We start from the raw sequence: 21052 nt of genomic DNA on the forward strand, positions 1-21052 counted from the left end.
ATATGAATTCTTCACTGGATTTCGAAGGGGAATCTGAAGGCTTTAAAAGGTCTTGAAGATGCAGATTGGTGCACTTCTCTAACTTAAACTGCCTCGGCCCGTGCCTGAAATGAAATGAATAGTTTGGGTTCAAGACCTCCAAAGTTTTCGAACTCTAGAGCAGACGTTTGTAGGAGAAGATTCCATTGGATGCCAAACGGCAGTCAGGCTGGTGGTCAGAACATGGCTCCACTGGGGGATTCCAGGCAGGTCAAAACCTTTTCGGGCTAGAGCAAGGATGAGTGCAGCAATGGCAGCCCTGACCCGCCACCCCCACCATTACCCCTCCCCCATACCTCACTCCCATCCCCCGCACCCGGCTCACACGAGTCGCCCAGTCCGGACTGGTTCTCGCGAGATCCGGGCGGCTGAGCGCTCGGGGCCTTTTCAAATCCGGATCCGTTACCGCTTCCCTGGCCGCCGCCATTGTTGCGCTCGGAGCACCTCAGTACGGGCGGCGGAGGCGGAAGCAGCGGCGTAGGGATGGCGGACGCCAACAAGGCCGAGGTGCCAGGGTCCGCTGGCGACGACAGCTCGCAGCAGCAGCAGCCTGCGGAGACGCCGGGCGAGCCGCGGCGAGAACTGCAGCCGCCGGAGCCGGAGAAGCAGCAGCCCCACAGCAGCAGCACCAATGGCGTTAAAATGTATTGTCTTTTTCTCCCGGGACCCGAGGGAGGTGGGGGGAGGGGATTCGGCCTAGGGGCCTTGGGGCCGGGCTAGGCCCTCGAATGGTGGTACAACGCTTTTTTAGGCCCCGGCCCACCCCGGGGCCATCGGCAGCGGGAGGAGCAGGTGCAGCCAGGCAGCGCCCAGGCCCTTCCCTTACGCCCCGGGCCCGGTTATCTTGGCCTGGGGTCGGAGTTCCGGCGTCTCTTCCGGATTTCTAGTTCAGGACCGCGCGGGTCACCCCTTTTCCCTGACTTAAGTGGGAGAACCTTTGCGCAAAGCTTGGTGGCCGTCACGGTTTGCAGGAAAATGGTCCCCCTCTTAAAGGCCAGGAATTAGTGTTCATCACTAGGGAGTATCTAGGGATGACATCATCGGACATTTCTTCTTATCCACTGAGAACATATTTAGAAAGAATAGCTCCCATCTCCCTGGTCTCATTCTGAGCTTTATAAATCCAGTGTTTTGTTGTTTTCATCTCTGAATTGTTATATTGAAAAAAGTTTAGTAATAATGCTGTTAGACTGAATTCGTTAACTTATCCGTTATTTTAAAAAGGGAAACTTAGGTTGTGATTTGCTTCTCCGTCCCTATCTCCCTATAATGTTTGTCAGCTGTACGGGCTATTTTAAAAAGATCAGTGTGTGATGGTACGTTCTGACTTAGGTATGATGGGTAAAATTTCACATTGAAGAAAAACCCCTACTTTTAAGGTTGCAGTTGGCCTCAATGCCAGTAAAGAATTTAGTTTACTAGAATCCATAGTAAGTTATAAGGATATGTTATGAAAATTGCTTCCCTTTGTTCTTGTCGTGTGGAGTGGTATCAAGTCACGCATTTATTTTCATATGCCAAGCCCTTTTAACCGAAGTTGAAGATACGTTAATAATTTAGTGAGAACGTCCTTTTCCTTCTCTCAGTTATGCCAGAATAGAAAGCAGTACACATATGCTTGCACTAAAATAGGAAAGGAATGTGTTGTTCTCACTTTTCTCTTGTGTAAAAATGTTTGAAATGGTCTCCTAAGACCTATACCGGTGTGTGTAAGGGTAGTTGATTATAGATGAAATGGAGTAGTTCTCCCTACCTGGTTATGCCACTTTTGGTTTCACGTGTATTTGAATAGGACAGGAAGCTTTTAGGTAGAATAAAGGTGCAGGTAGGTATAAGAGATTGGAATTCAGTAGAGTTTGTTCCAAAATGGAAGGTTGTTGTTATGTGCCGTCGAGTCAACCCTGACTCATAGCGACCCCTCCTTGGGTTTCTGAGGCACTATCACTACAGAAGTAGGATTGCCCAACCTTCCTTCCGAGGAGTGGCTGGTGGGTTTGAACCGCCAGCCTTCTGGTTAGCAGTCAAGTGCCTTAGCCACTATGCTACCAGAGCTCCAAAAATGGAAGGTAGTACACCTCATTAACTGAAGAACCAGAGAATGAGTGAAGTGCTTTCTACCATGTCTGCCAAAAGCTGGGATTTCAGGGACTTGGCCTCATAAATAGGAATGGAAAATGGTGGAATGATAAAATTCGTACTTTTAGTTTGTATCAAAATATGGGCATGTCGCCCCTTTTCTCCTGATAAGACATTAATTAAATCAAACTGTACTTGCATATATTAACGTGTTAGGGTCAGTCAGTACAGGTGAAGCTAGTATCTAAATGTCTGTCACATCTAAAGTCTTATCAATCCCTTTTAAAGTCTCATGTGATACAGAGGAGAAAAAGATGATGAAAGAATTATTTGCATGTCTCATTGGGGAACAGGAAGATGTAAGATGAAGAAATGAAGAAATGTTGTGAATAAATACAAATACAGATTCTTTCCTATTAGCTTATAATTCAGCTCTCTTCTGTCTTCTTTCCACAAAAGCTGAATAAAGAGACCACTTTACTGTCAGATTTCTTGTACTGTCTATTCCATAAAACATATGCTAATACAGCATGGGTCACTCAAACTGAATAATTAGGGACATTACATATATTAGCCTCAATAACTTTTTTTTTCTTGGTCTGTGACTCATAGGATTAGTTAACAACATAATGTATAAACCTTAAGTTGATTATTATGTTTATAATGATAAGAATGTATAGTTGATAAGAATGACTAAAGATTGCCTTGAAAATACATATATTGCTTAAAAGTGAACAGAATGCCATTTGTTACCAAGATTGAAATGACATTTGTTGAGTTATTTCATAGTCATTGATGATAGACACCACTGTCTTACCTTTGTACTTATCTTTGTAAGGTCTTAAACTTACAAAGGTCCTGTAAATATGTATTGAAATGCGGAAGTGATCTTTTATGGTCTTGAGACTCATATACAGAAGATTTAGTTGGCATGTTTGCATCTTTAAGAAGCTCTGGTGGTGTAGTGGGCAAGGTATTTCGCTGCTAACCAGAAGGTCAGTGGTTCAAACCCACTAGGTGCTCCATGGAGGGAAGATAAGGCAATTTCCCTCCTTTAAAGATTTATGGAAACCCAATAGGGGTTGCTATGAGTCTGAATCAACTTGATGGCAGTGGGTTTGGTTTTTTTGGTTCACATCTTTAGATAGGAAATTAAAGGTATGTTTTCTTGGGTCTGTTCCTTTATACCAAAACAATATACTAGCTTTCCATGAGAATGAATGAGAAAAAACAATTGTTAACAACTCATTATTCATATGTGATTTAGCAACATCCTGGAGTGTATGGAGATTGAGAGTTATACTGAGTATTTGTATAAAATACTAAGCATTGAAGCACGGTAAAGTGTTCACTAGTAGAGTGAATTTTTTTTTTTATCAGAAGTGAAGAAATTGAACTTGATTTTGGATGTCATACTGTAGCATTATGCTTTTTAAATCACACATTAAAACTGTGTCTTCACTTGATGTTGGATTTTGATTTTTTTAATAAAGTACATTATATGAGGAGAATTTCCCTAATAAGTGGTGGGAGAATTCTGGATATTGTGCCAGTGTTAAAGAATTATGTAACTTTATTTCCCCAAGAATTTCCATGTATTTTAAAAGTTTATTTTCTGTAGTGTAACTGTGAAATAGAAAGAACTCAGAAATTGAATAATCATAGCCTGTTGTTGTTGTTACGTGCCGTTGAGTCGGACCCGACTCATAGTGACCCCTTCTTGAGTTTCCGAGGGAGTATCACTACGCAAGTAGATTGCCCTATCTTCCTTCCAAGGAGTGGCTGGTGTTTTTGAACTGCCAGTCTTCTGGTTAGCAGTCAAGTGCCTTAGCCACTACGCTACCAGAGCCTACCTCTCTAGTCATTAAACTGATCTACTTTCCAGAGATAATTTTTATGCTTTGAAGGTGAACAGTATTTTTTAAATGCCTATATTGGGGAAAACAGGAAGAAATTGCTGTCTCTGGCCATCCTTTGAGTAAATACTTTAAGGAGGATATCCTGTATAATACATAGCTGCTTTTTAATGGGATGGTCAGATTATTGTAACCAAATGCTTACAATTTCCTTATAACCCCCACCCAGATTAAGACTAAAAGAACATTGCCAGTACTTCAGATTTTTGTGTGATTTTCTCAGTTGGTTTCTTCCAGGAAGAAAATAGGCAGAGGGAGAATTGTTTAGCTAGAGATGATACAGATGTCTGCCAACCTGAATAGAGATTTAATTATTTTACATAAACTAAAAAAAAAAAAAAAAAAACAATTTTTTTTTTTTTTTTTAACATTTAGCTTACTTTGGGGGATTAAAAAGGAAGTTGTAGTTATTGTACCCAGAACCCAAAGGAAAGCAATCTTTTGGTTGCTTGCTGCCATTTTCAGAAGTGCCGCTCTGTGAGATAGGTAGGTGCTTGCTGCATAAAGTTGGAGAGTGAGTAGACTTCTTCTAGACATTCTTATTTCTGAGGAGGGAGCATGTTTGACAAGGAAAGTATAGTTATCCCTTAGTATCTGTGGAGGATTGGTTCTAGGACACCTCACCTGCAATATTTTCCATCCACCATTGGTTGAACCTGTGGATCTGGAATCTTGCAGAAATGAAGGGCCAGATACAAGGGCTAACTGTATCTGAAATGGTTACAAAGCAAGGCTGACCCTAATGGCTCTTACTTGATTTTAGCAATGTTTCTGGCAGACAGTAGTGCCATCTGTACTGAGATAAGTGTAGATTCTTAATTGACTGTTCTTTCATTCAAAAATTAATGTTATTAACAATGTTATAGACTGTCACCATGATAGGTGCTGGTGATACCAAAACATAAGTTTTTTGTTGTCATAGAGTTGTGTTGTACCTACTCAGAAACATAGTGTGCAGAAAGTTCTATGTTATGTAACAAGTGGCCACAATAAAAGATGCCTGTAGAACACTGAAATATATAGAATCCCAGAATACTTGGTTTGGAAGGTAATTCAGAGCCTGGATTGCTAAGTCTGGTTGGTTGATAGAATAAGCAGTTTCTAAAAGAATTTTAAATTCTGAATGTCATTCTCAATGATTTGTGTTTCTGAAAATTTGATTTAGAATTGGATTTTTCAGTTAAATGTTTTGAATTTCACTAGAGTAATTAGTGATTTAAGACACTTGTTAAGCATATAAAAAAAGATTTCATTTGAAAGGTAAATTGTATTTTTCTGATAAATCAGATATTTATCTATAGAATTTGCTTAAGTGTATACCTGTATCTTGGGAGCTCTGGAAAGTGTAGTGCCTAAGGCATTTGACTGCTAAGCAGAAGGCTGGTGGTTCAAACTCACCAAACGCTCCTCAGAAGGAAGATGGGGCAATCTATTTGTGTGGTGATTCTGCCTCAGAAACCCAAGGAGGGGTTGCTGTGAGTTGGATCCGACTCGATGGCAGTGAGTTTGGTTTTGGTAGTTGCATTATTATTATAGCCTTATGAACGATTTTTTTTCCTGGTTAGGATATCATTAAAAATTAGATTAATAAAATTCTGATTGGTGTTGAATTTTAAGTAGTGCTTCCCCCTCCATCAGATAGAGGTAATGCTGTTAATAAAAATAGCATATAGTTTATAGAAAATGTTCCCTATGGAAACTTTAGGATACTGTATAAATTTCTCGTATTGGTCAAAATTGGGGCTAGAAAGAGTATGAGTCTCATGTAAGTAAATATATGTAGATAGTGTGTATACATATGGTGGCACAGTGATTAAAGTGTTGGCTGCTAACCAAAAGATTGGCAGCGGCTCCACTGGAGAAAGATGTGGCAGTCTGCTTCCATAAAGATTTACAGCCTTGGAAATCCGATGGGGCAGTGCTGCTCTGCCCCATCGGATCACTGTGATTCAGAAACGACTTGATGGCAATGGGGAATACGTGTTGTTAGGTGCTGTTGAGTTGGTTCCTACTCATAGGGACCCCTGTTCATAGCAGAATCTTCACAGTCATTGCTATGCTTCAGCCCATTGTTGTAGCCACTCTGTCGATCCATTTCCTTCAGAGACTTCCTCTTTTTCACTGACCCTCCATCAAGTATGATATCCTTCTCCATGGTCTGGTCCTTCATGATAACATGACCAAAGTACAAGAGACAAAGTCTGGCCAGCTTTCTAAGGAGCATACTGTCTGTACCTCTTCCAAGACAGATTTGTTCAGTATTCTTTGCCGTAACCATAATTCAAATGCATCAGTTCTTCTTCGGACTTCCTTATTTATTGTCCAGCCTTCATGTGCGTATGAGGCTGTTGAGCATACCATAGGTTGGGTCAGGTGCACCTTAGTTGTCACAGTGACGTCTTTGCTCTTCAGTGCTTTATAGAGGTCTTTCGCAGCACATTTACCTAATGCAGTACATCGTCAGGTTTCTTTCTTTTTTTTTTAAATTGTGATTTGGGTGAAAATTTACAGAGCAATTTCACTTTCCATACAGCAGTTCACATACACTTTGTCTCATGACATTACCACAGTTCACCACAATGAAACAGCTCCCCTCCCACTTCCTCCTGACAGTCACCTCTTCCCTGTGTCCATTGTCCATCCCTCCATACACCCCTGCCCCCTGAGCTGTCTCCCTGTGCATAAAAAGTCCTCTTTCTTCCATGATTGTTCTCTCCAAGGAGTGTATTTACCTCGAATAAATTTTCAACTCCTATGCCTGTCTTTTGCTTGACTGGAAGCCACAGGTGTGTGTTTAATTCTAGACCTGCAGAGCAGCTAGGGGCCATAGTCTCAGTGGTTCTACCAGGCTCCATCAGACCAGCAAACCTGGTCCCCCCCCCTTGCCTTTTTTTTTCCCCAAATGCTTTTAAATTTTGTTCCACATTGTTCTCCCTCTCTATCCAGGATTTCCTATATAGATTCCCCTCTGAATGGTTGACAAGGAGCTCTGGTAGCATAATGCCTAAGGCCTTGACTGCTAACTAGAATGCTGGCGGTTCAAACTCACTCAGAAGGAAGGTTGGGCCATCTACTTCTGTAGTGATACTGCCTCGGAAACCCAAGGAGGGTCACTGTCAGTCAGGTCTGATTCGATGGCACGTGACAACAACAACCGAGTGGTTGACAGTGGTAGCTGGGCACCATCTAGTTCTTCTGGTCTTATTGTTGTATAGGCTGTGGATCGCCTGGTGTATGAGTCGCTAGGACTAATTCTTTCCATGAATCTTTGATTTTCTTCATTCTTCTTTGTGCTGGTGTCGTCAGATTTCTTGACTGCTGCTACCATGGGTGTTGATTTTGGATCTAGGTAACTTGAAATCCTTGACAAACTTCAATCTTTTCTCCATTTGTCATGATGTTGCTTATTGGTCCAGTTGTGAGGATTTTTGTTTATATTATGTTGATATATAATCCATACTGAAGGCTGGATCTTTATCAGTAAGTACTTCAAGTCTTCTTCACTTTGAGCAAGGAAGATTGTTATCTTCATATTGCAGGTTGTTAATGAGTCTTCCTCCAATCCTGATGTCCTGTTCTTTTTTTGTAGTCCAGCTTCTTGGATTATTTGCTCAGCATACAGGTGGGGGGGAGAGAGAGAGAGAGTGTGTGTGTGTGTGTGTGTGTCTGTGTGTATACATGTTATGTTATGTGCCATCTAGTTGGACCCAACTCATAGTGACCCGTCCTTGGGTTTCCGAGGCAGTACCACTACGGAAGTAGATTGCCCCATCTTCCTTCCGAGGAGTGGCTGGCGGGTTTGAACCGCCAGCCTTCTGGTTAGCAGTCAAGTGCTTAGGCGCACTATGCTACCAGAGCTCCCGTATATATCCATGTGTATATATATGTATATAAATGTAGATATATAGATCTAGCTACCTGTTTATTTTTTTAAGCAGGGAAAGAGAAAATAATTTAAGTTCTGGAAAGAACTGTTAACAAGAGTCTTTAGGAGATAAATGAACTTGTTTGGGATATTATTTTGTAAGTTAAATTTTTCATAGAGTTCTGAATGAGGCCCAGAAAATTAATTCTGTGTTAAAGGTACAGTTTTGTATACCATAGGAATAAAATAACTTATTTTCTCTGTTTTTAGGATCTTATAATATTTATTAAAAAGTATGATGGGGAATATTGGGTGATTTTTTTAATGCCATAACTATTTGCAAACTGGAAAAAAAATGAGGATTGTTAAATGGGACGATTGGTAATATACCCCACCCAAATCCTTGCTGTGAAGTGACGTTGGATAATTTCAAAGCCAAGAGGCTGATTCTCCAACAGCTTTGTTGAGGTCTGTACTATGTTGGCAGTTTGACCCCACCCAGAGGTGCCTTGGAAGATAGGCTTGGTGATCTAGTTTCAAAAGGTCACAGCCCTGAAAACCCAGTAGAGCAGTTTTGCTCTGTGTACATCAGATCTCCATGAGTTGGAATAGATTTGACAGCAATAAACAACGATGATGACAGCAAACCTTAGTGGAGTGTTCTGTGAAGTGAGGTGATAAATAGAAATACTTATTTAATATAGACTACCATTCTTAGAAGCACAACTGAATATATATATTTTTTTGAATTTGTAGGGAGAATGATGAATCAGTAAAAGAAGAGAAATCTGACTTAAAAGAAAAGTCTTCAGGAAATAAGAAGGCGAATAGATTTCATCCTTATTCAAAAGACAAGAATTCAGGGACTGGAGAAAAGAAGGGTCCAAATCGTAACAGAGTTTTCATTAGCAACATCCCATATGACATGAAATGGCAAGCTATTAAAGATCTAATGAGAGAAAAAGGTAACTGTCTTTGAAATAACCCACTGTTGGACAGACTTCATATAGAATGCATAGGAAACTGAATGGACTTTTTTATTCTTCTGAGCCACACAGACTCAAAAAATAATTTATTTCTTGACACTTAATCTTTTCTTCTTCTTTCACTTGACACAATTTCATTACAAGGTAGTATGGATAAATGAAGTATTTTTCTTTTTGCCATTTTAGTGGGAAAGTAGTGAGCCAGTATATGCATGCCACCAAGAATTTTGCTAAAGAGATTGCTTTGTCTTGTTGAAGTTTTTATAGATTTTTAAAGGACTATTGCATTAGTTAAGCACTACATTTAGCGTGTTAAAGTATGATTAATAAGGTCTGATTTTTTTTTTTTTTCCTCCCAAAAGCTGTTTTGTTATTACCTTGGTGGAATCTGGAATCTGGCTGTGGAATTCATTTTGTTTGCATTGTCATGACTGCCATGATGCTGTCTTTGCAGTTCTATATTAAACTTGCTTTACTGCTGTTGCAGTTTTGTTTTCAGAATAACCTGAAAAACTTCATCTTACATATATGGTTGGTTTTGGGGAAAAATAATTTTAATATTTGATCGTGTAAAAGTTAGTTTTGTTATCTCTTGAAAAATTGAGTTTCAACATTCCTGCAAACTATGTACTTGGCTTTGAGGCTGTTCTCTTCTAATAAATAAAAATATTTGCATTGGTGTATCTGTTGTAAGGTGACAACTATTTGATTGGTTTTATTCATTGACTTTTTTTTATTTAGAAAGTGTGTGGCTTGCTGTGAAGCATGACTTGTAAATTTAGTTTACTGATGGCAAACATGATCGAAGACATTCAGGTAGAAAGTCACCTTAAAACAGCTGTTGTGTGTAGGCTGACCAAAGTTATTTGAAAAGTGCTAATGTTGATGTTTTTAATATGATAGGCTAAGGGACCATTTGTATGTATATGTGCATTTGTTCACCAACTATATCATGCTGGCCAAAATATGATCTGTAGTATGAATTAGGTTAATACAGTTGTTAGCTTTTTTAGAGAATGTGGATGATGTACATTTCTGAAAATTAGTTAAATTTACATAGCCATTGATAGGAGGTATGTTGGTCTGGTTTTGATTGTTGGTGAATAATAGGTGCTTTTCTGTAGAGTTGTGCACAGGTGTGCAGTAAAGCAAGATATTGGTGTTTAAATGTATTGTTTCTTGGTATTTTCCTTTTGTATGTCTTATGTAGTTGGTGAGGTTACATACGTGGAGCTCTTTAAGGATGCGGAAGGAAAATCAAGGGTAAGTGCTGTGGGCAATAATCTGCTAGAGGTTTAAAAGTTCCTCAGCAGTTTACTTTTTGTATAATACTTGTACCAGTTTTTGGAAACTTAAGTTTCATTTTGTTTTACTTTATTATGCCAGATTTGAGGCATTATAGTAGCAAGTCTGACATGCAAACCAAACAACCTGCCTGGAAGGGATAGGTTTTGTAACTGCCCATAAAGGGCATTCCATTATTCTAATGCTCTAAGGTAATGCTTCTTTATTTAGTCAACAGATTTTAACAAAAGATTTTTTTTTGTTGTTGTTATGTTTTGATGTCTTTAAGGATATTCTAAAGTCACTGAATTTATAATATTCCCTAAGAGTAAGTCCTATGAGAGGCCTATAGCTTAAAGGTGTTAATTCGGAAAGTATTCTTGAAACTATTACTGCAGAGCTTAATTTGGAAGCCTGCAGAATTACATAAGAGGCAGTGCTCTGACCAATTGGTATGAATGACATCAGTGATTAAATTGACAGGGAAGGGATTGGTTGACAGTAGATTTTGATTTTTAGCAGCAAGAAAACTCAAATATGTTTAGTTATAATAGCAAAAAACATTTGGGTGTATAATAAATTAAAAAAAAAAACTTTACCATAACATTCAAATGGCACTTTGAACAGTGATCATCACAAGGAATTATTTTAAAAAATGATTCTACAGATTTGTTTCTTTAGCATAGGTGATTTTTTTTTTTTTAAACACACTTTTTACAACTGGATATTATTAAATTGTGTACAGTTTTCTCTAATAGAGAACTTTGTTAAAAATGACATTAATATTTATTTCTTATTTTGATTTTAATAGAATTGAAGAAAATGCATTCAAAACTATTTGTGCATAATATATCTTTTGAAAATATTTGTGATTTTGTAAATGTACTTATACTGGAGCCTTCCCTTGTTTCTTTGAATTACTTCCAATTAAATTTGTGCAATGACATTACTTTGGTTTTGACTCAAAGAAAAGTCATCTAAAAGTAAAAGTGTGCTCCAAGCTTGTTAAATGTTAGAATCTGAAATATATTGATTTTTAAATTTATAGAAAATTTGTGGTCACTTGCCTGTCACGTTCTGGAGATATAAAATATTAAAAATGACCTCATTATCGATTGCTTTTTACTTAAATATTAGACTTTATCATTAATTTCGTCTACTGATCTAAAACTTTTTTTCTTTTGCATATGTTGACAAATCTACCTGGATATAGGGTTGTGGGTAAGAATTTTTTTTTTTTTTTTTTTAAGTTTCGTAAGTCAAATTTAAACTTCTAATTGGGGAAAAAAATTTCATACTTAAGCATTTCCTATCAATTTTTTCTCCATTAAGTGTGGTTGAATTCAAAGATGAAGAATTTGTGAAGAAAGCACTAGAAACTATGAACAAATATGATCTTAGTGGAAGACCTCTGAATATTAAGGAGGTAAGATTTTTTTATATTTGGAATAATTTAAACATTTGAATATCAGGACATGTTTCCTTTGGACTTTCTTTCTTTGTAATGTAGTTGTATGACTACAAATAGTTGTGTTTGCTCTTAAGCAGTTACCCTAGATGTTTGATTTACTCCAAGTTGTTATAAGCAGATACGCATAGTGCCTAAGGCACTTGACTGCTAACCAGAAGGCTGGTGGTTCAAACCCACCAGCCACTCCTCGGAAGGAAGGTTGGGCAATCTACTTCTATAGTGATACTGCCTGGGAAACCCAAGGAGGGGTCGCTATGAGTCAGGTCCGACTCAAGGGCATATAACAACAACAACATAACTAAAATAAATTTCAGAATAGAGATTTAAAGGATCCAGAAATTTAAAACTTTAGGTACTGACTTCATTTTGTATTAAAAGAAACAAACAAGTAAAACTCATTGCCATCAAGTCAGTTCTGACACTTAGTGACCCCCATTGGGTTTCCAAGGCTGTAAATCTTTATGGAAGCAAACCGTTGCATCTTTCTCTTACCGAGCTTCTAGTGGTTTTGAACCACTGATCTTTTGGTTAGAAGTCAAATGCCTTAATCACTGCACCACCAGAGCGGCTTTATTTGGTATAAACCACTGCTATTGAATCGACTTTTGACTCATATTGACTCCCATTGAGTTTACAAGGCTGTAAATCTTCACGGATTTTATTTGGTAAAGATGTTTTAAATTTTTAGATTGTTATCTATAAGAAATACAGTAGATATTATTGATAATTAAGTGTTTTTTATTATCCAATAATGTAAATATCTTATAGATCTAAAGAAAATTGATAATTACTTTTTATAAAATTAACCTAGAAATTTTGCCAGATTAAAATTTATAAATCTATCAATGACATTTATAACCAGAACTTAGAAATTCTTAAAATGCAAATGCTGCTTGTTTATGAAGCTGTATCAGTATAAAAATACTGACTAGACTTATCTGAAGATAGGTAAACTATTTATAGTTAAGTGTAATTTACCTTGTAATTTATCTTGGATAGTAGTCATTTTCATCAGCTGTATATTTTGTATTATTCAGCCTCTCTAAATAGTATGATCACAGACCAGTTCTGCCCATATCCTTGCTACAATCTGTGTTAAAAGGGATGGAGGATCTTAAGAGTCTCTGCTGAACACTCGGTGATTGTGGTTGGTTGTGCTGTCACATTTAACTTCTTGTCGTAGTGATTTGAATCCTAGTTCCCTCACTATCTAGGTGTTTGACTAGGCATGTTACTTAACTTCTCTAAGTCTTAATAAGTGTAATAGTACTACTGACAATACTTACCTAATACTGTTTTTATGAAATAAGATATATGGTGAAGAATTCAGGCTCTAGCATCAGAGAATCTTTGTGACCTGTGCAAGTTACTTAACTTCTGTTTATTTCCTTATTAGTCAAATGGAACTAATACTAGAACCTACCTGGTAGTGTTGTTATAAGGATTCAAAGAGTTAATATAAATAAAGCACTTAATAAATATTAGCTTTTTATTGTAATTATGATATTATAGAAAGTACTTAACACATTGCTCAAAATATTGTAACTACATAATAAATTTCAGTTAATAACAATTGTTATTTTTATACAATGTGGGAATATTAGCGGTTGTTAGTCTTCTGTTTCTGAGTATTAATGTGGTAATATTTAATAAAAGCCATACTACTAAGTATCCCAAATCCGTTTATTGGAGTTAGCACCAAAATTTTCTAGCTCTGTTTGAACCTGGGGGCTTATTTTGGGTTTAATTATTTATTTTGTTGAAAGTTTTTGACAGAGAAAAATTGGTAGGAAAGGGTTTTAGAGTGTGGTCTGTACCAGCCCATTTCCTTGATGGTTCTTATGCCTGGACCAGAATCAGTGTTTTAGAAATGTGTTGGTATTCATAAGGTCGGTATTTGTAGAACAGGTACCCCCTATGGGAAATAATTATTTTGAAACTTAAAATTTGCTGTTTAATCATGTCTCCTGTTCCTCTTCAGAGAACAAGTATTATATTATTCCCAGTGTCTTTTTTTTTTTTTTTTTTTAAATTGGAAATAACTTTATTGTATGATAAAGGCCAAAGCCAGGTTGTTTGTGTTCTTTTAAGTTTTAGAACATTACGGATCCTTAGTTGTATTTCAGAGACCTTAGGGTAGAGTTGGAGCCCTGGGTAGCGCATTGGTTAAGTGCTTCGCTGCTAACTGAAAGGTTAGTGGTTTGAACCCACCAGTAGCTCCATGAAAGAAAAGACCTGGCAGTTAGCTTCTATAAAGATTACAGCTTAGGAAACCCTATGGAGTAGTTCTGTCCTATTCTATAGGGTAGCTATCAGTTGGAATTGACTCAGTGGCACACAACAAATATGAGTTGGAATTGACTCAGTGGCACACAACAAATAGTTATATTAAAATGAAACAAAACAAGAAACCAAACTCACTGCCGTTGAGTCATTTCTGACTCATAGTGACCCCTCTTGGGTTTCCGAGGCGGAATCTGTACAGGAGTAGATTGCCCAGTCTTCCTTCTGAGGAGTGGCTGGCTGGTGGGTTTGAACTGCCAGTCTTCTGGTTAGCAGTCAAATGTCTTTATGCCTATATAAATTAATATAATATGCTTCTGTTTTGAACTGGTTTTTGGTAGAAAAAACAGGTACATATTTGGCCTACCTAAATGATGAGGCATTCTTTATTCAGTTAACATTTTTGGATTAAAGTCAGTTAAAGCAGTTTCTTTCCTAGGAGAATCTGATTTACAGATGCATGGCTGGAGTCAGTGCTTAGAATTACTATTAAAACAAAAGTCTAAAGAAAAGTATATTTTCAGTGTTTCTTAACAAAATCTTAGAATTCCATTTTTAAGTTTGATTAAATGAGATCAGCAATGATTGTAAACTTCTTATGGAGCCTCTAGTAGCAATAGTAAGGGACCCCTGGTGGCACAGTGGTTAAAAGTCTCAGCTGCTAATTGCAAGGCTGATGGTTTAAACCCAGCAGCCACTCAGTAGGAGAAAACTGTGGTAGTCTGCTTCCATAAAGATTTATAGCCTTTGAACCCTGTGGAGCAGTTCTGCTCTGTCCTGTAGGGTCACTATGAGTTGGAATCAACTTGACGGCAGTGGATATTAGCAATAGCAGGTAGTGACTGGCAGGCTGACATCAACGGGATAAAGAAGATTAGGTGATTTATTTTATGTATACTCTATTATGTATGTATTATATATATTACAAATAAAAATAAAACATAGCTATATGCTTTATTAATGGTAGAACAGACAACCCTAATTATCCTAATAGTTCAGTAAGTATCTCTCCTACTGTGTCCTCCTTCCTTCCCCTGTAGGTAACCACTGTCCTAAATTTTATACTTTTATAAGTTTTGAAACTTGAAACCTGAAACCTTTATATTTAACCTATATGTTTCATAAAATACATTTTGAAACATTTTTTTCTGTACTTCTTCATGGTGAAGAAATACATTAGGAACCATAATACCTTTATTCTTATATTCACTTTTCCTCCTGTTTTACCAACTCGAAAATTTTATTAAAGTCATCCAACTCTTTTTGTTAGTATTCCCAGACTGAGGCCAACAGACTAAGATTGATGGTTATGATTTTCACATAATTTTTTATTACTACTTTTTAAATAAATTTATTTATTATGAATTTGGTGAAAGTTTGCAGAGCAAATTGGTTTCTCATCCAGTAGTCCATACATACCATTCTGTTTTGTGACATTTAGTGCAATCTTCACACTATAACAGCATTCTTTCCACTTCCTCCCTGTGCCCATTGCTTCTCTGCATCTTTTCTTCCCATCCCCTCCTAGCCTTCTTAGCTCTATCCCTGGGCAAATGCTGTCCTCTTGATCCTTTATGCTTGATTGTTCTAATGATGCATACTCTTCTGGTATTACTGCTGTTCACTTTACAGGCCTGTCTGTTGTTTGGCTTCAGGTTCAGTCATGATGGTTAAGTTCAGTTTATAGCTTTAAACGGTATCTAAAGGCCATAGTCTTGGGGGTTCCACCAGTCCTTGTCAGACCAGTAAGCCTGGCTTTTTTTTTTTTTTTTTTTTAATGATTTTGAGTTTTGTTCTACATTTCTCACCCACTCTATCTGGGACCTCCTATTGTGATCCCTTTCAGAGCAGTCAGCAGTGGTGGCTGGGGTTCATGTGGCCCATTAGTCCTTTGGACTAATTGTTTCCTTGTGTCTTTGATTTTCTTCACTCTTCTCTCCTCTGGTTGGGGAGAGAGCAATAGTTGTACCTTAGAGGCCTCTCAAGCTTTTAAGACCCCAGTTACTACTCACTCAAGTAGGATGTGTAAAACATTGTCCTCATGTGGATTATGTTATGGCATAATCATTTTGTGTTGAGATGATAGTCTGTTCATACTGATTTTTTTTTAAGGAGGAGTATTTTTTGCATTTCATCGAATGGGATGAGTGTGAGAAGTACCTTTAAACTTACTTCTTTTTTTTTTAGTTAAGGGTTAATTCTCTTATAAAATTAATGTACTTTTTTAAAAAATAATATTTAGTAGTATTCTTCACTTAAACACTTAGCCCTCCATTATCTTTTTCTCCTACTTCAGATCATGATCATTGTTGTAGAAGGAAAGAGGTTGGAGGGTAGATAATTGTATTTTATTCAGGAGTGAAATTTACAGATGGTTAGAATAGTTTCCCCTTCACCCCATTGTCCCTGGTCTTAAAACATTCTGTTCCAATGTTGAAAAGCTTTGAATTAGTCTGAGTTTGTCATTGCATGGGGGGCATCCAGTGGTGAGAATTCACCATTATTGTATTTTGGAAAGAAAAGAATCACAGTAAGTACTTTGCTCCTCTTTGAGTTATGTATATTTATGTGCCATATACTTAACGTCGTAATGTGAGGGCAAAATTAATCTAATTTCAAGTTCTTAAGTGACTTTAGTGATTGGAAAGATACTTAATTGACATCTCTGGAGACTGAAATCTTTTATCTATCCACAGGTTTTTATGGGACTCAGTTTTCTGGATGAGGAAAAAAAAGCTCACTGTTCAAGAGGGTCAATAATTTGAGCCAGATGGGATAGCTATTATAGAATTTGAAGTTGTTACTTTAATTATATAGATTCACTTATGTACCTAGTACCATTTAACATTCAATGTGTATTATAGGATCCTGATGGAGAAAATGCTCGTAGGGCGTTGCAGCGCACAGGAGGATCATTTCCAGGAGGACATGTCCCCGATATGGGATCGGGGTTGATGAATTTGCCACCATCCATTCTCAATAATCCAAACATTCCTCCTGAAGTTATCAGTAATTTGCAGGCTGGTAGACTTGGTTCCACAATTTTTGTTGCTAACGTAAGTTTAAGCTTTAGTCTACAATTTTGCCATTTGGTTATTGAGCTGTAATCATTAGTTTAGTGAAACTAGTGATTATAAACTGAAGACCAATTTAAGGTTTTGTATAAGGTTAGAGTGTAAATTATTATATAGGATTTTTATTAAAAGAGAACTGTGGAATTTATAAACTTATTTAAGGGGTTCTTAAACTTATTTTTATGTATTTTTGTTAATATTGATAAATGGATTTCTTTATTTTAGTTTTGATATTTGTGAATGTCCATGTTGTAGTTGGTTTGTCATTTGTTCTAAGATTTTGAAACTTTTAAATTTGAATTTCTCTCAGTAAAAGATTTACAAGTTTCAGAGGTGCTAAACAGGGTGGAGCAGTTAAGACACTATTTTGGGAATAAAAAAATTAAGGATAAAGAGTCAACATAGATACAGCTTAACTGATTTGAAACAACTTAAGATGTTTTTTACTTGAGCACTATTAATATACTGTGTAACAAGAATTAGTTTTTTTTTATAGTTTTGACAGTGGAGAAAAGATTCTTTGTATTTTTTATAAATGGGGATGAGGGATCTATTGGGTATGTAACTTTATACAATTTTCTGTTAAGCTTGACTTCAAAGTTGGTTGGAAGAAGCTAAAGGAAGTGTTCAGCATAGCTGGAACTGTAAAGCGGGCAGATATTAAAGAAGACAAAGATGGCAAGAGCAGAGGAATGGGCACAGTCACTTTTGAACAAGCAATTGAAGCAGTTCAAGCAATTTGTATCCTGATTGATATTTTAGCATTATTTAATGAGGTTGAAGAAGCTTGATGTAATTTTGTGGGGGTTATAGAATGTACGGTTGCTTGACTTAAAAATATGTTAGACTTTAGTCCCCAGCACATAAAATCTTTACTATGTCCAAGTACTAAAGTCACTCTTACAACTTGAATTAGCTATAATGTACAGTGTGGGTAAGAACTTCTTTCCACTTTCCCTGGCTACCTCAACTAATTATATATATACATGCTTTTGACAGTTACATAATCCATTGTACATTAATGTAGTTGCTTTAAGTGAAGCAGTGTTAATTATCTCTTTTTTGCAGTAGTTGGATTAAAAGATTATATTTTATTTACAAAATTAAAAAGCAAAGAATTGATTTTCTTCTTGTATCTGGAAGAGACTAATAATACTAATAAGTAAAGATGCAAATTAAGATCATAGAGATAATCTGACTAAATAAAATGATTAGTTTTTATCCAAGTACAATTTTACAGTCAGTCACCTTAACTGGCTTTCCTTGACTGAACCAACAGCTATGTTCAATGGGCAGTTTTTATTTGATAGACCAATGCATGTGAAAATGGTGAGTTCTTTATATTGCTTCAACCTCTGTTATCTGCTCTCCTCTACATTATACTTTTTTTTGTTGTTATATATTAACATATAATAAACTTTTTTGCGATTAGGATGACAAGTCTGTCCCTCATGAAGACTATCGTTCACATGATAGTAAGACACCACAATTACCACGTAAGTAAAAGCTGTTCTTAATTCAGTGTTGTTACATGCTGAGAAAACTTATTTTTGTGCCTGTATTCCAGGCTGTCTACAGTTTGAGGTTAGTTTGAAGGTATGAAGGTAATTGGGCAATATTGATTAGGGAGACTGAAAAAATAAATGTTATATATCATTTTTTTCTTTTTGGTAATTTTTTCCTCACTTTAAAAACAATACAAAAAGCAAACCAAAAAGTTTGGCAGGTTGATATATAAAAAACCAAAACCAAACTCACTGGCATTGAGTTGATTAGACTCATAGTGACCTCTCCTTGGGTTTCCGAGGCTATATCTCTATAGAAGTAGATTGCCCAGTTTTCCTTCTGAGGAGTGGCTGGTGGGTTTGAACCACCAGCCTTCTGATTAGCAGTCAGATGCCTTAGGCACTACACTCCCAGAGCTCCTATATAAGAAGAAAAAATTTCCTTGTAACTTTTCTACTTACAGATGACCACCATTATAACATTTTTGTATATTTTCTTCGAGTTTCTCCTTCCATGTATATATTTTTTTTATGTAGTTATGAATTTCCATATAAATAATATATTTTTAACATTAGAGTAAAAGCAGTTTTTCATATTGAAAGTTCTTTCCAAATATTTTTATTGGCTGCATAATAGTCTGTCTAATAGATGATCCATAATTAGCTATTTCACTGTTTTCTGTATGTGTGTGTGTGTGTATATATATATATATATATATATATATATGTATGTAACAGTGTTTTATATGTAACATATTGTATATAATGGTGTGTTAACTTTTTCCCTTTCAGTAACTAACAGTAATTCATATCATTGTATGTATAAATCTTTGATTTGCTTTGGTTATTTCCTTCTGAGGTGCCACTGGCTGGGTGAACTGCCAACCTTTTGGTTAGTAGTTGAGTACTTAACCCCTTGTGACACCCAGGGACTTTTTAAAAATAGATATCCTGACGTAGATTTAAAGGTTCTCAAGGTATGTACATTGATCAGTATTATCATATTGTTATCCAGAGAATTATACAATATTGTAATGTATTTTACATTTTCAGTGTCTCATCTGCAATGTGGAGATAATATTGGTGTCTACTTTTTGGGGTTGGCGTGAATTGTTACATTAGTTAGAATAGTTTTGGCATAAGCACTCAATAAATATTATCTATTGTTTTAACTGTTTAATGTCCCTTCTTATTATTAAAGTTTCTAATATAAAATATTTTAAGTATCGTTGTTGTTATGTGCCGTCGAGTCAGACTGACTCATAGTGACCCCTCCTTGGGTTTCTGAGGCAGTATCACTACGGAAGTAGATTGCCCCATCTTCCTTCCGAGGAGTGGCTGGTGGGATTGAACCACCAGCGTTCTGGTTAGCAGTCGAGTGCCTTAGGCACCATGCTACCAGAGCTCCTATTTTAAGTATATAGACCAAAAAATAATGATCACTCAAGTAACTATTATATGCCATATTTGTTTTGAATTAAAAATAAATGAATAAAATGTTACAGGTAAAGTTGAGATCTTGTTCACCCCTGTCGCCACTTCTCACTAGATATCTTACCTAGAAGAAACAGCTAATGAATTTAGTCTTTATCATTTAAGAAAACCAAAGCCCAAACCCATTGCCGTTGAGTTGATGCTGACTCAAAGGGTCCCCTACAGGACACAGTAGCACTGCCCCTTTGGGTTTCCAAAGCTGTGGTCTTTATGAAAGCAGACTGTTCCATGGAATGGCTGGTGATGTCTCACCCTCAACCTTCTGCTTAGCAGCTGAGTGCTTAACCACTCTGCCACCCAGGGCTCCTTGCTTATCATTCAGATTTTTGTAATTTGACCGTACATTTGTACATGCCATAAATATTATATGGAATTATTTTGCTGCCTTTAAAACTTGGTGTGAATGACATCTTGTACATATTCATCATCTTGTTTTTGGTTTAATACGATTTCTAAGATTAATTTGGGTTGACAGATGCAGTCCTAGTTCTTTTATTTTAACTACAAATAACACACTCTCATTTTCATGCTTTGTTTTTTTAGGTTACTCTTTTTCTTGTTATAAACAGTACTACAATGAACGTTCCTGTTTTATGTATCATTGCATATATGTGCAAGTGTTTCTTTAATGTGTGTGTATATATATACATTGTGTGTGTGTATATATGTATGTACACACACACACACAGACACACACACATATATATATATATACACACACAGAAGTAGAATTCTTGGTTTATAGTTCTTGAACACCTAAAGTTTGTGAGGTATTATCAGAGTGCTCCCTGAAGTGGTAGTATCAATTTATGCTCCATTTATGAGATTTTTTGATTTCTTTACATTTTTAAAAACTCAACGCAACCCCTGCCATGGAGTTGGATCCGACTCATAGTGACCCCTCCTTGGATTTCCGAGGCAGTATCACTAAGGAAGTAGATTGCCCAACCTACCTTCTGTACATTTTTTTTAAAATGCATTTTGTTGAAATATAATTTATGTACAGTGAAATACACAAAACTAAAGTGGCATGAGTCAATGCATTTTTTTTTTTTTTTT

The 21052-nt window shown here is 36.6% G+C and overlaps 1 protein-coding gene across 1 annotated transcript in view; it reads left to right on the plus strand.

Moving 5' to 3' along the window:
- Nucleotides 1-522: 522 nt before the first annotated feature.
- Nucleotides 523-21052, plus strand: part of MYEF2 (myelin expression factor 2) — a 38141-nt gene continuing 17611 nt past the window's right edge. The window contains 9 exon segments of the mRNA XM_007935208.2: nt 523-683; nt 8653-8861; nt 10093-10145; nt 11380-11387; nt 11499-11592; nt 16785-16976; nt 17582-17735; nt 18274-18323; nt 18427-18490. Of these exon segments, the coding sequence (XP_007933399.1) occupies nt 523-683; nt 8653-8861; nt 10093-10145; nt 11380-11387; nt 11499-11592; nt 16785-16976; nt 17582-17735; nt 18274-18323; nt 18427-18490 (985 nt within the window).

The sequence above is a fragment of the Orycteropus afer genome, unplaced genomic scaffold, assembly GCF_000298275.1.
Source record: "Orycteropus afer afer isolate SDZICR_OR568_19922 unplaced genomic scaffold, OryAfe1.0 scaffold00026, whole genome shotgun sequence".
Lineage (NCBI taxonomy): Eukaryota > Metazoa > Chordata > Mammalia > Tubulidentata > Orycteropodidae > Orycteropus > Orycteropus afer.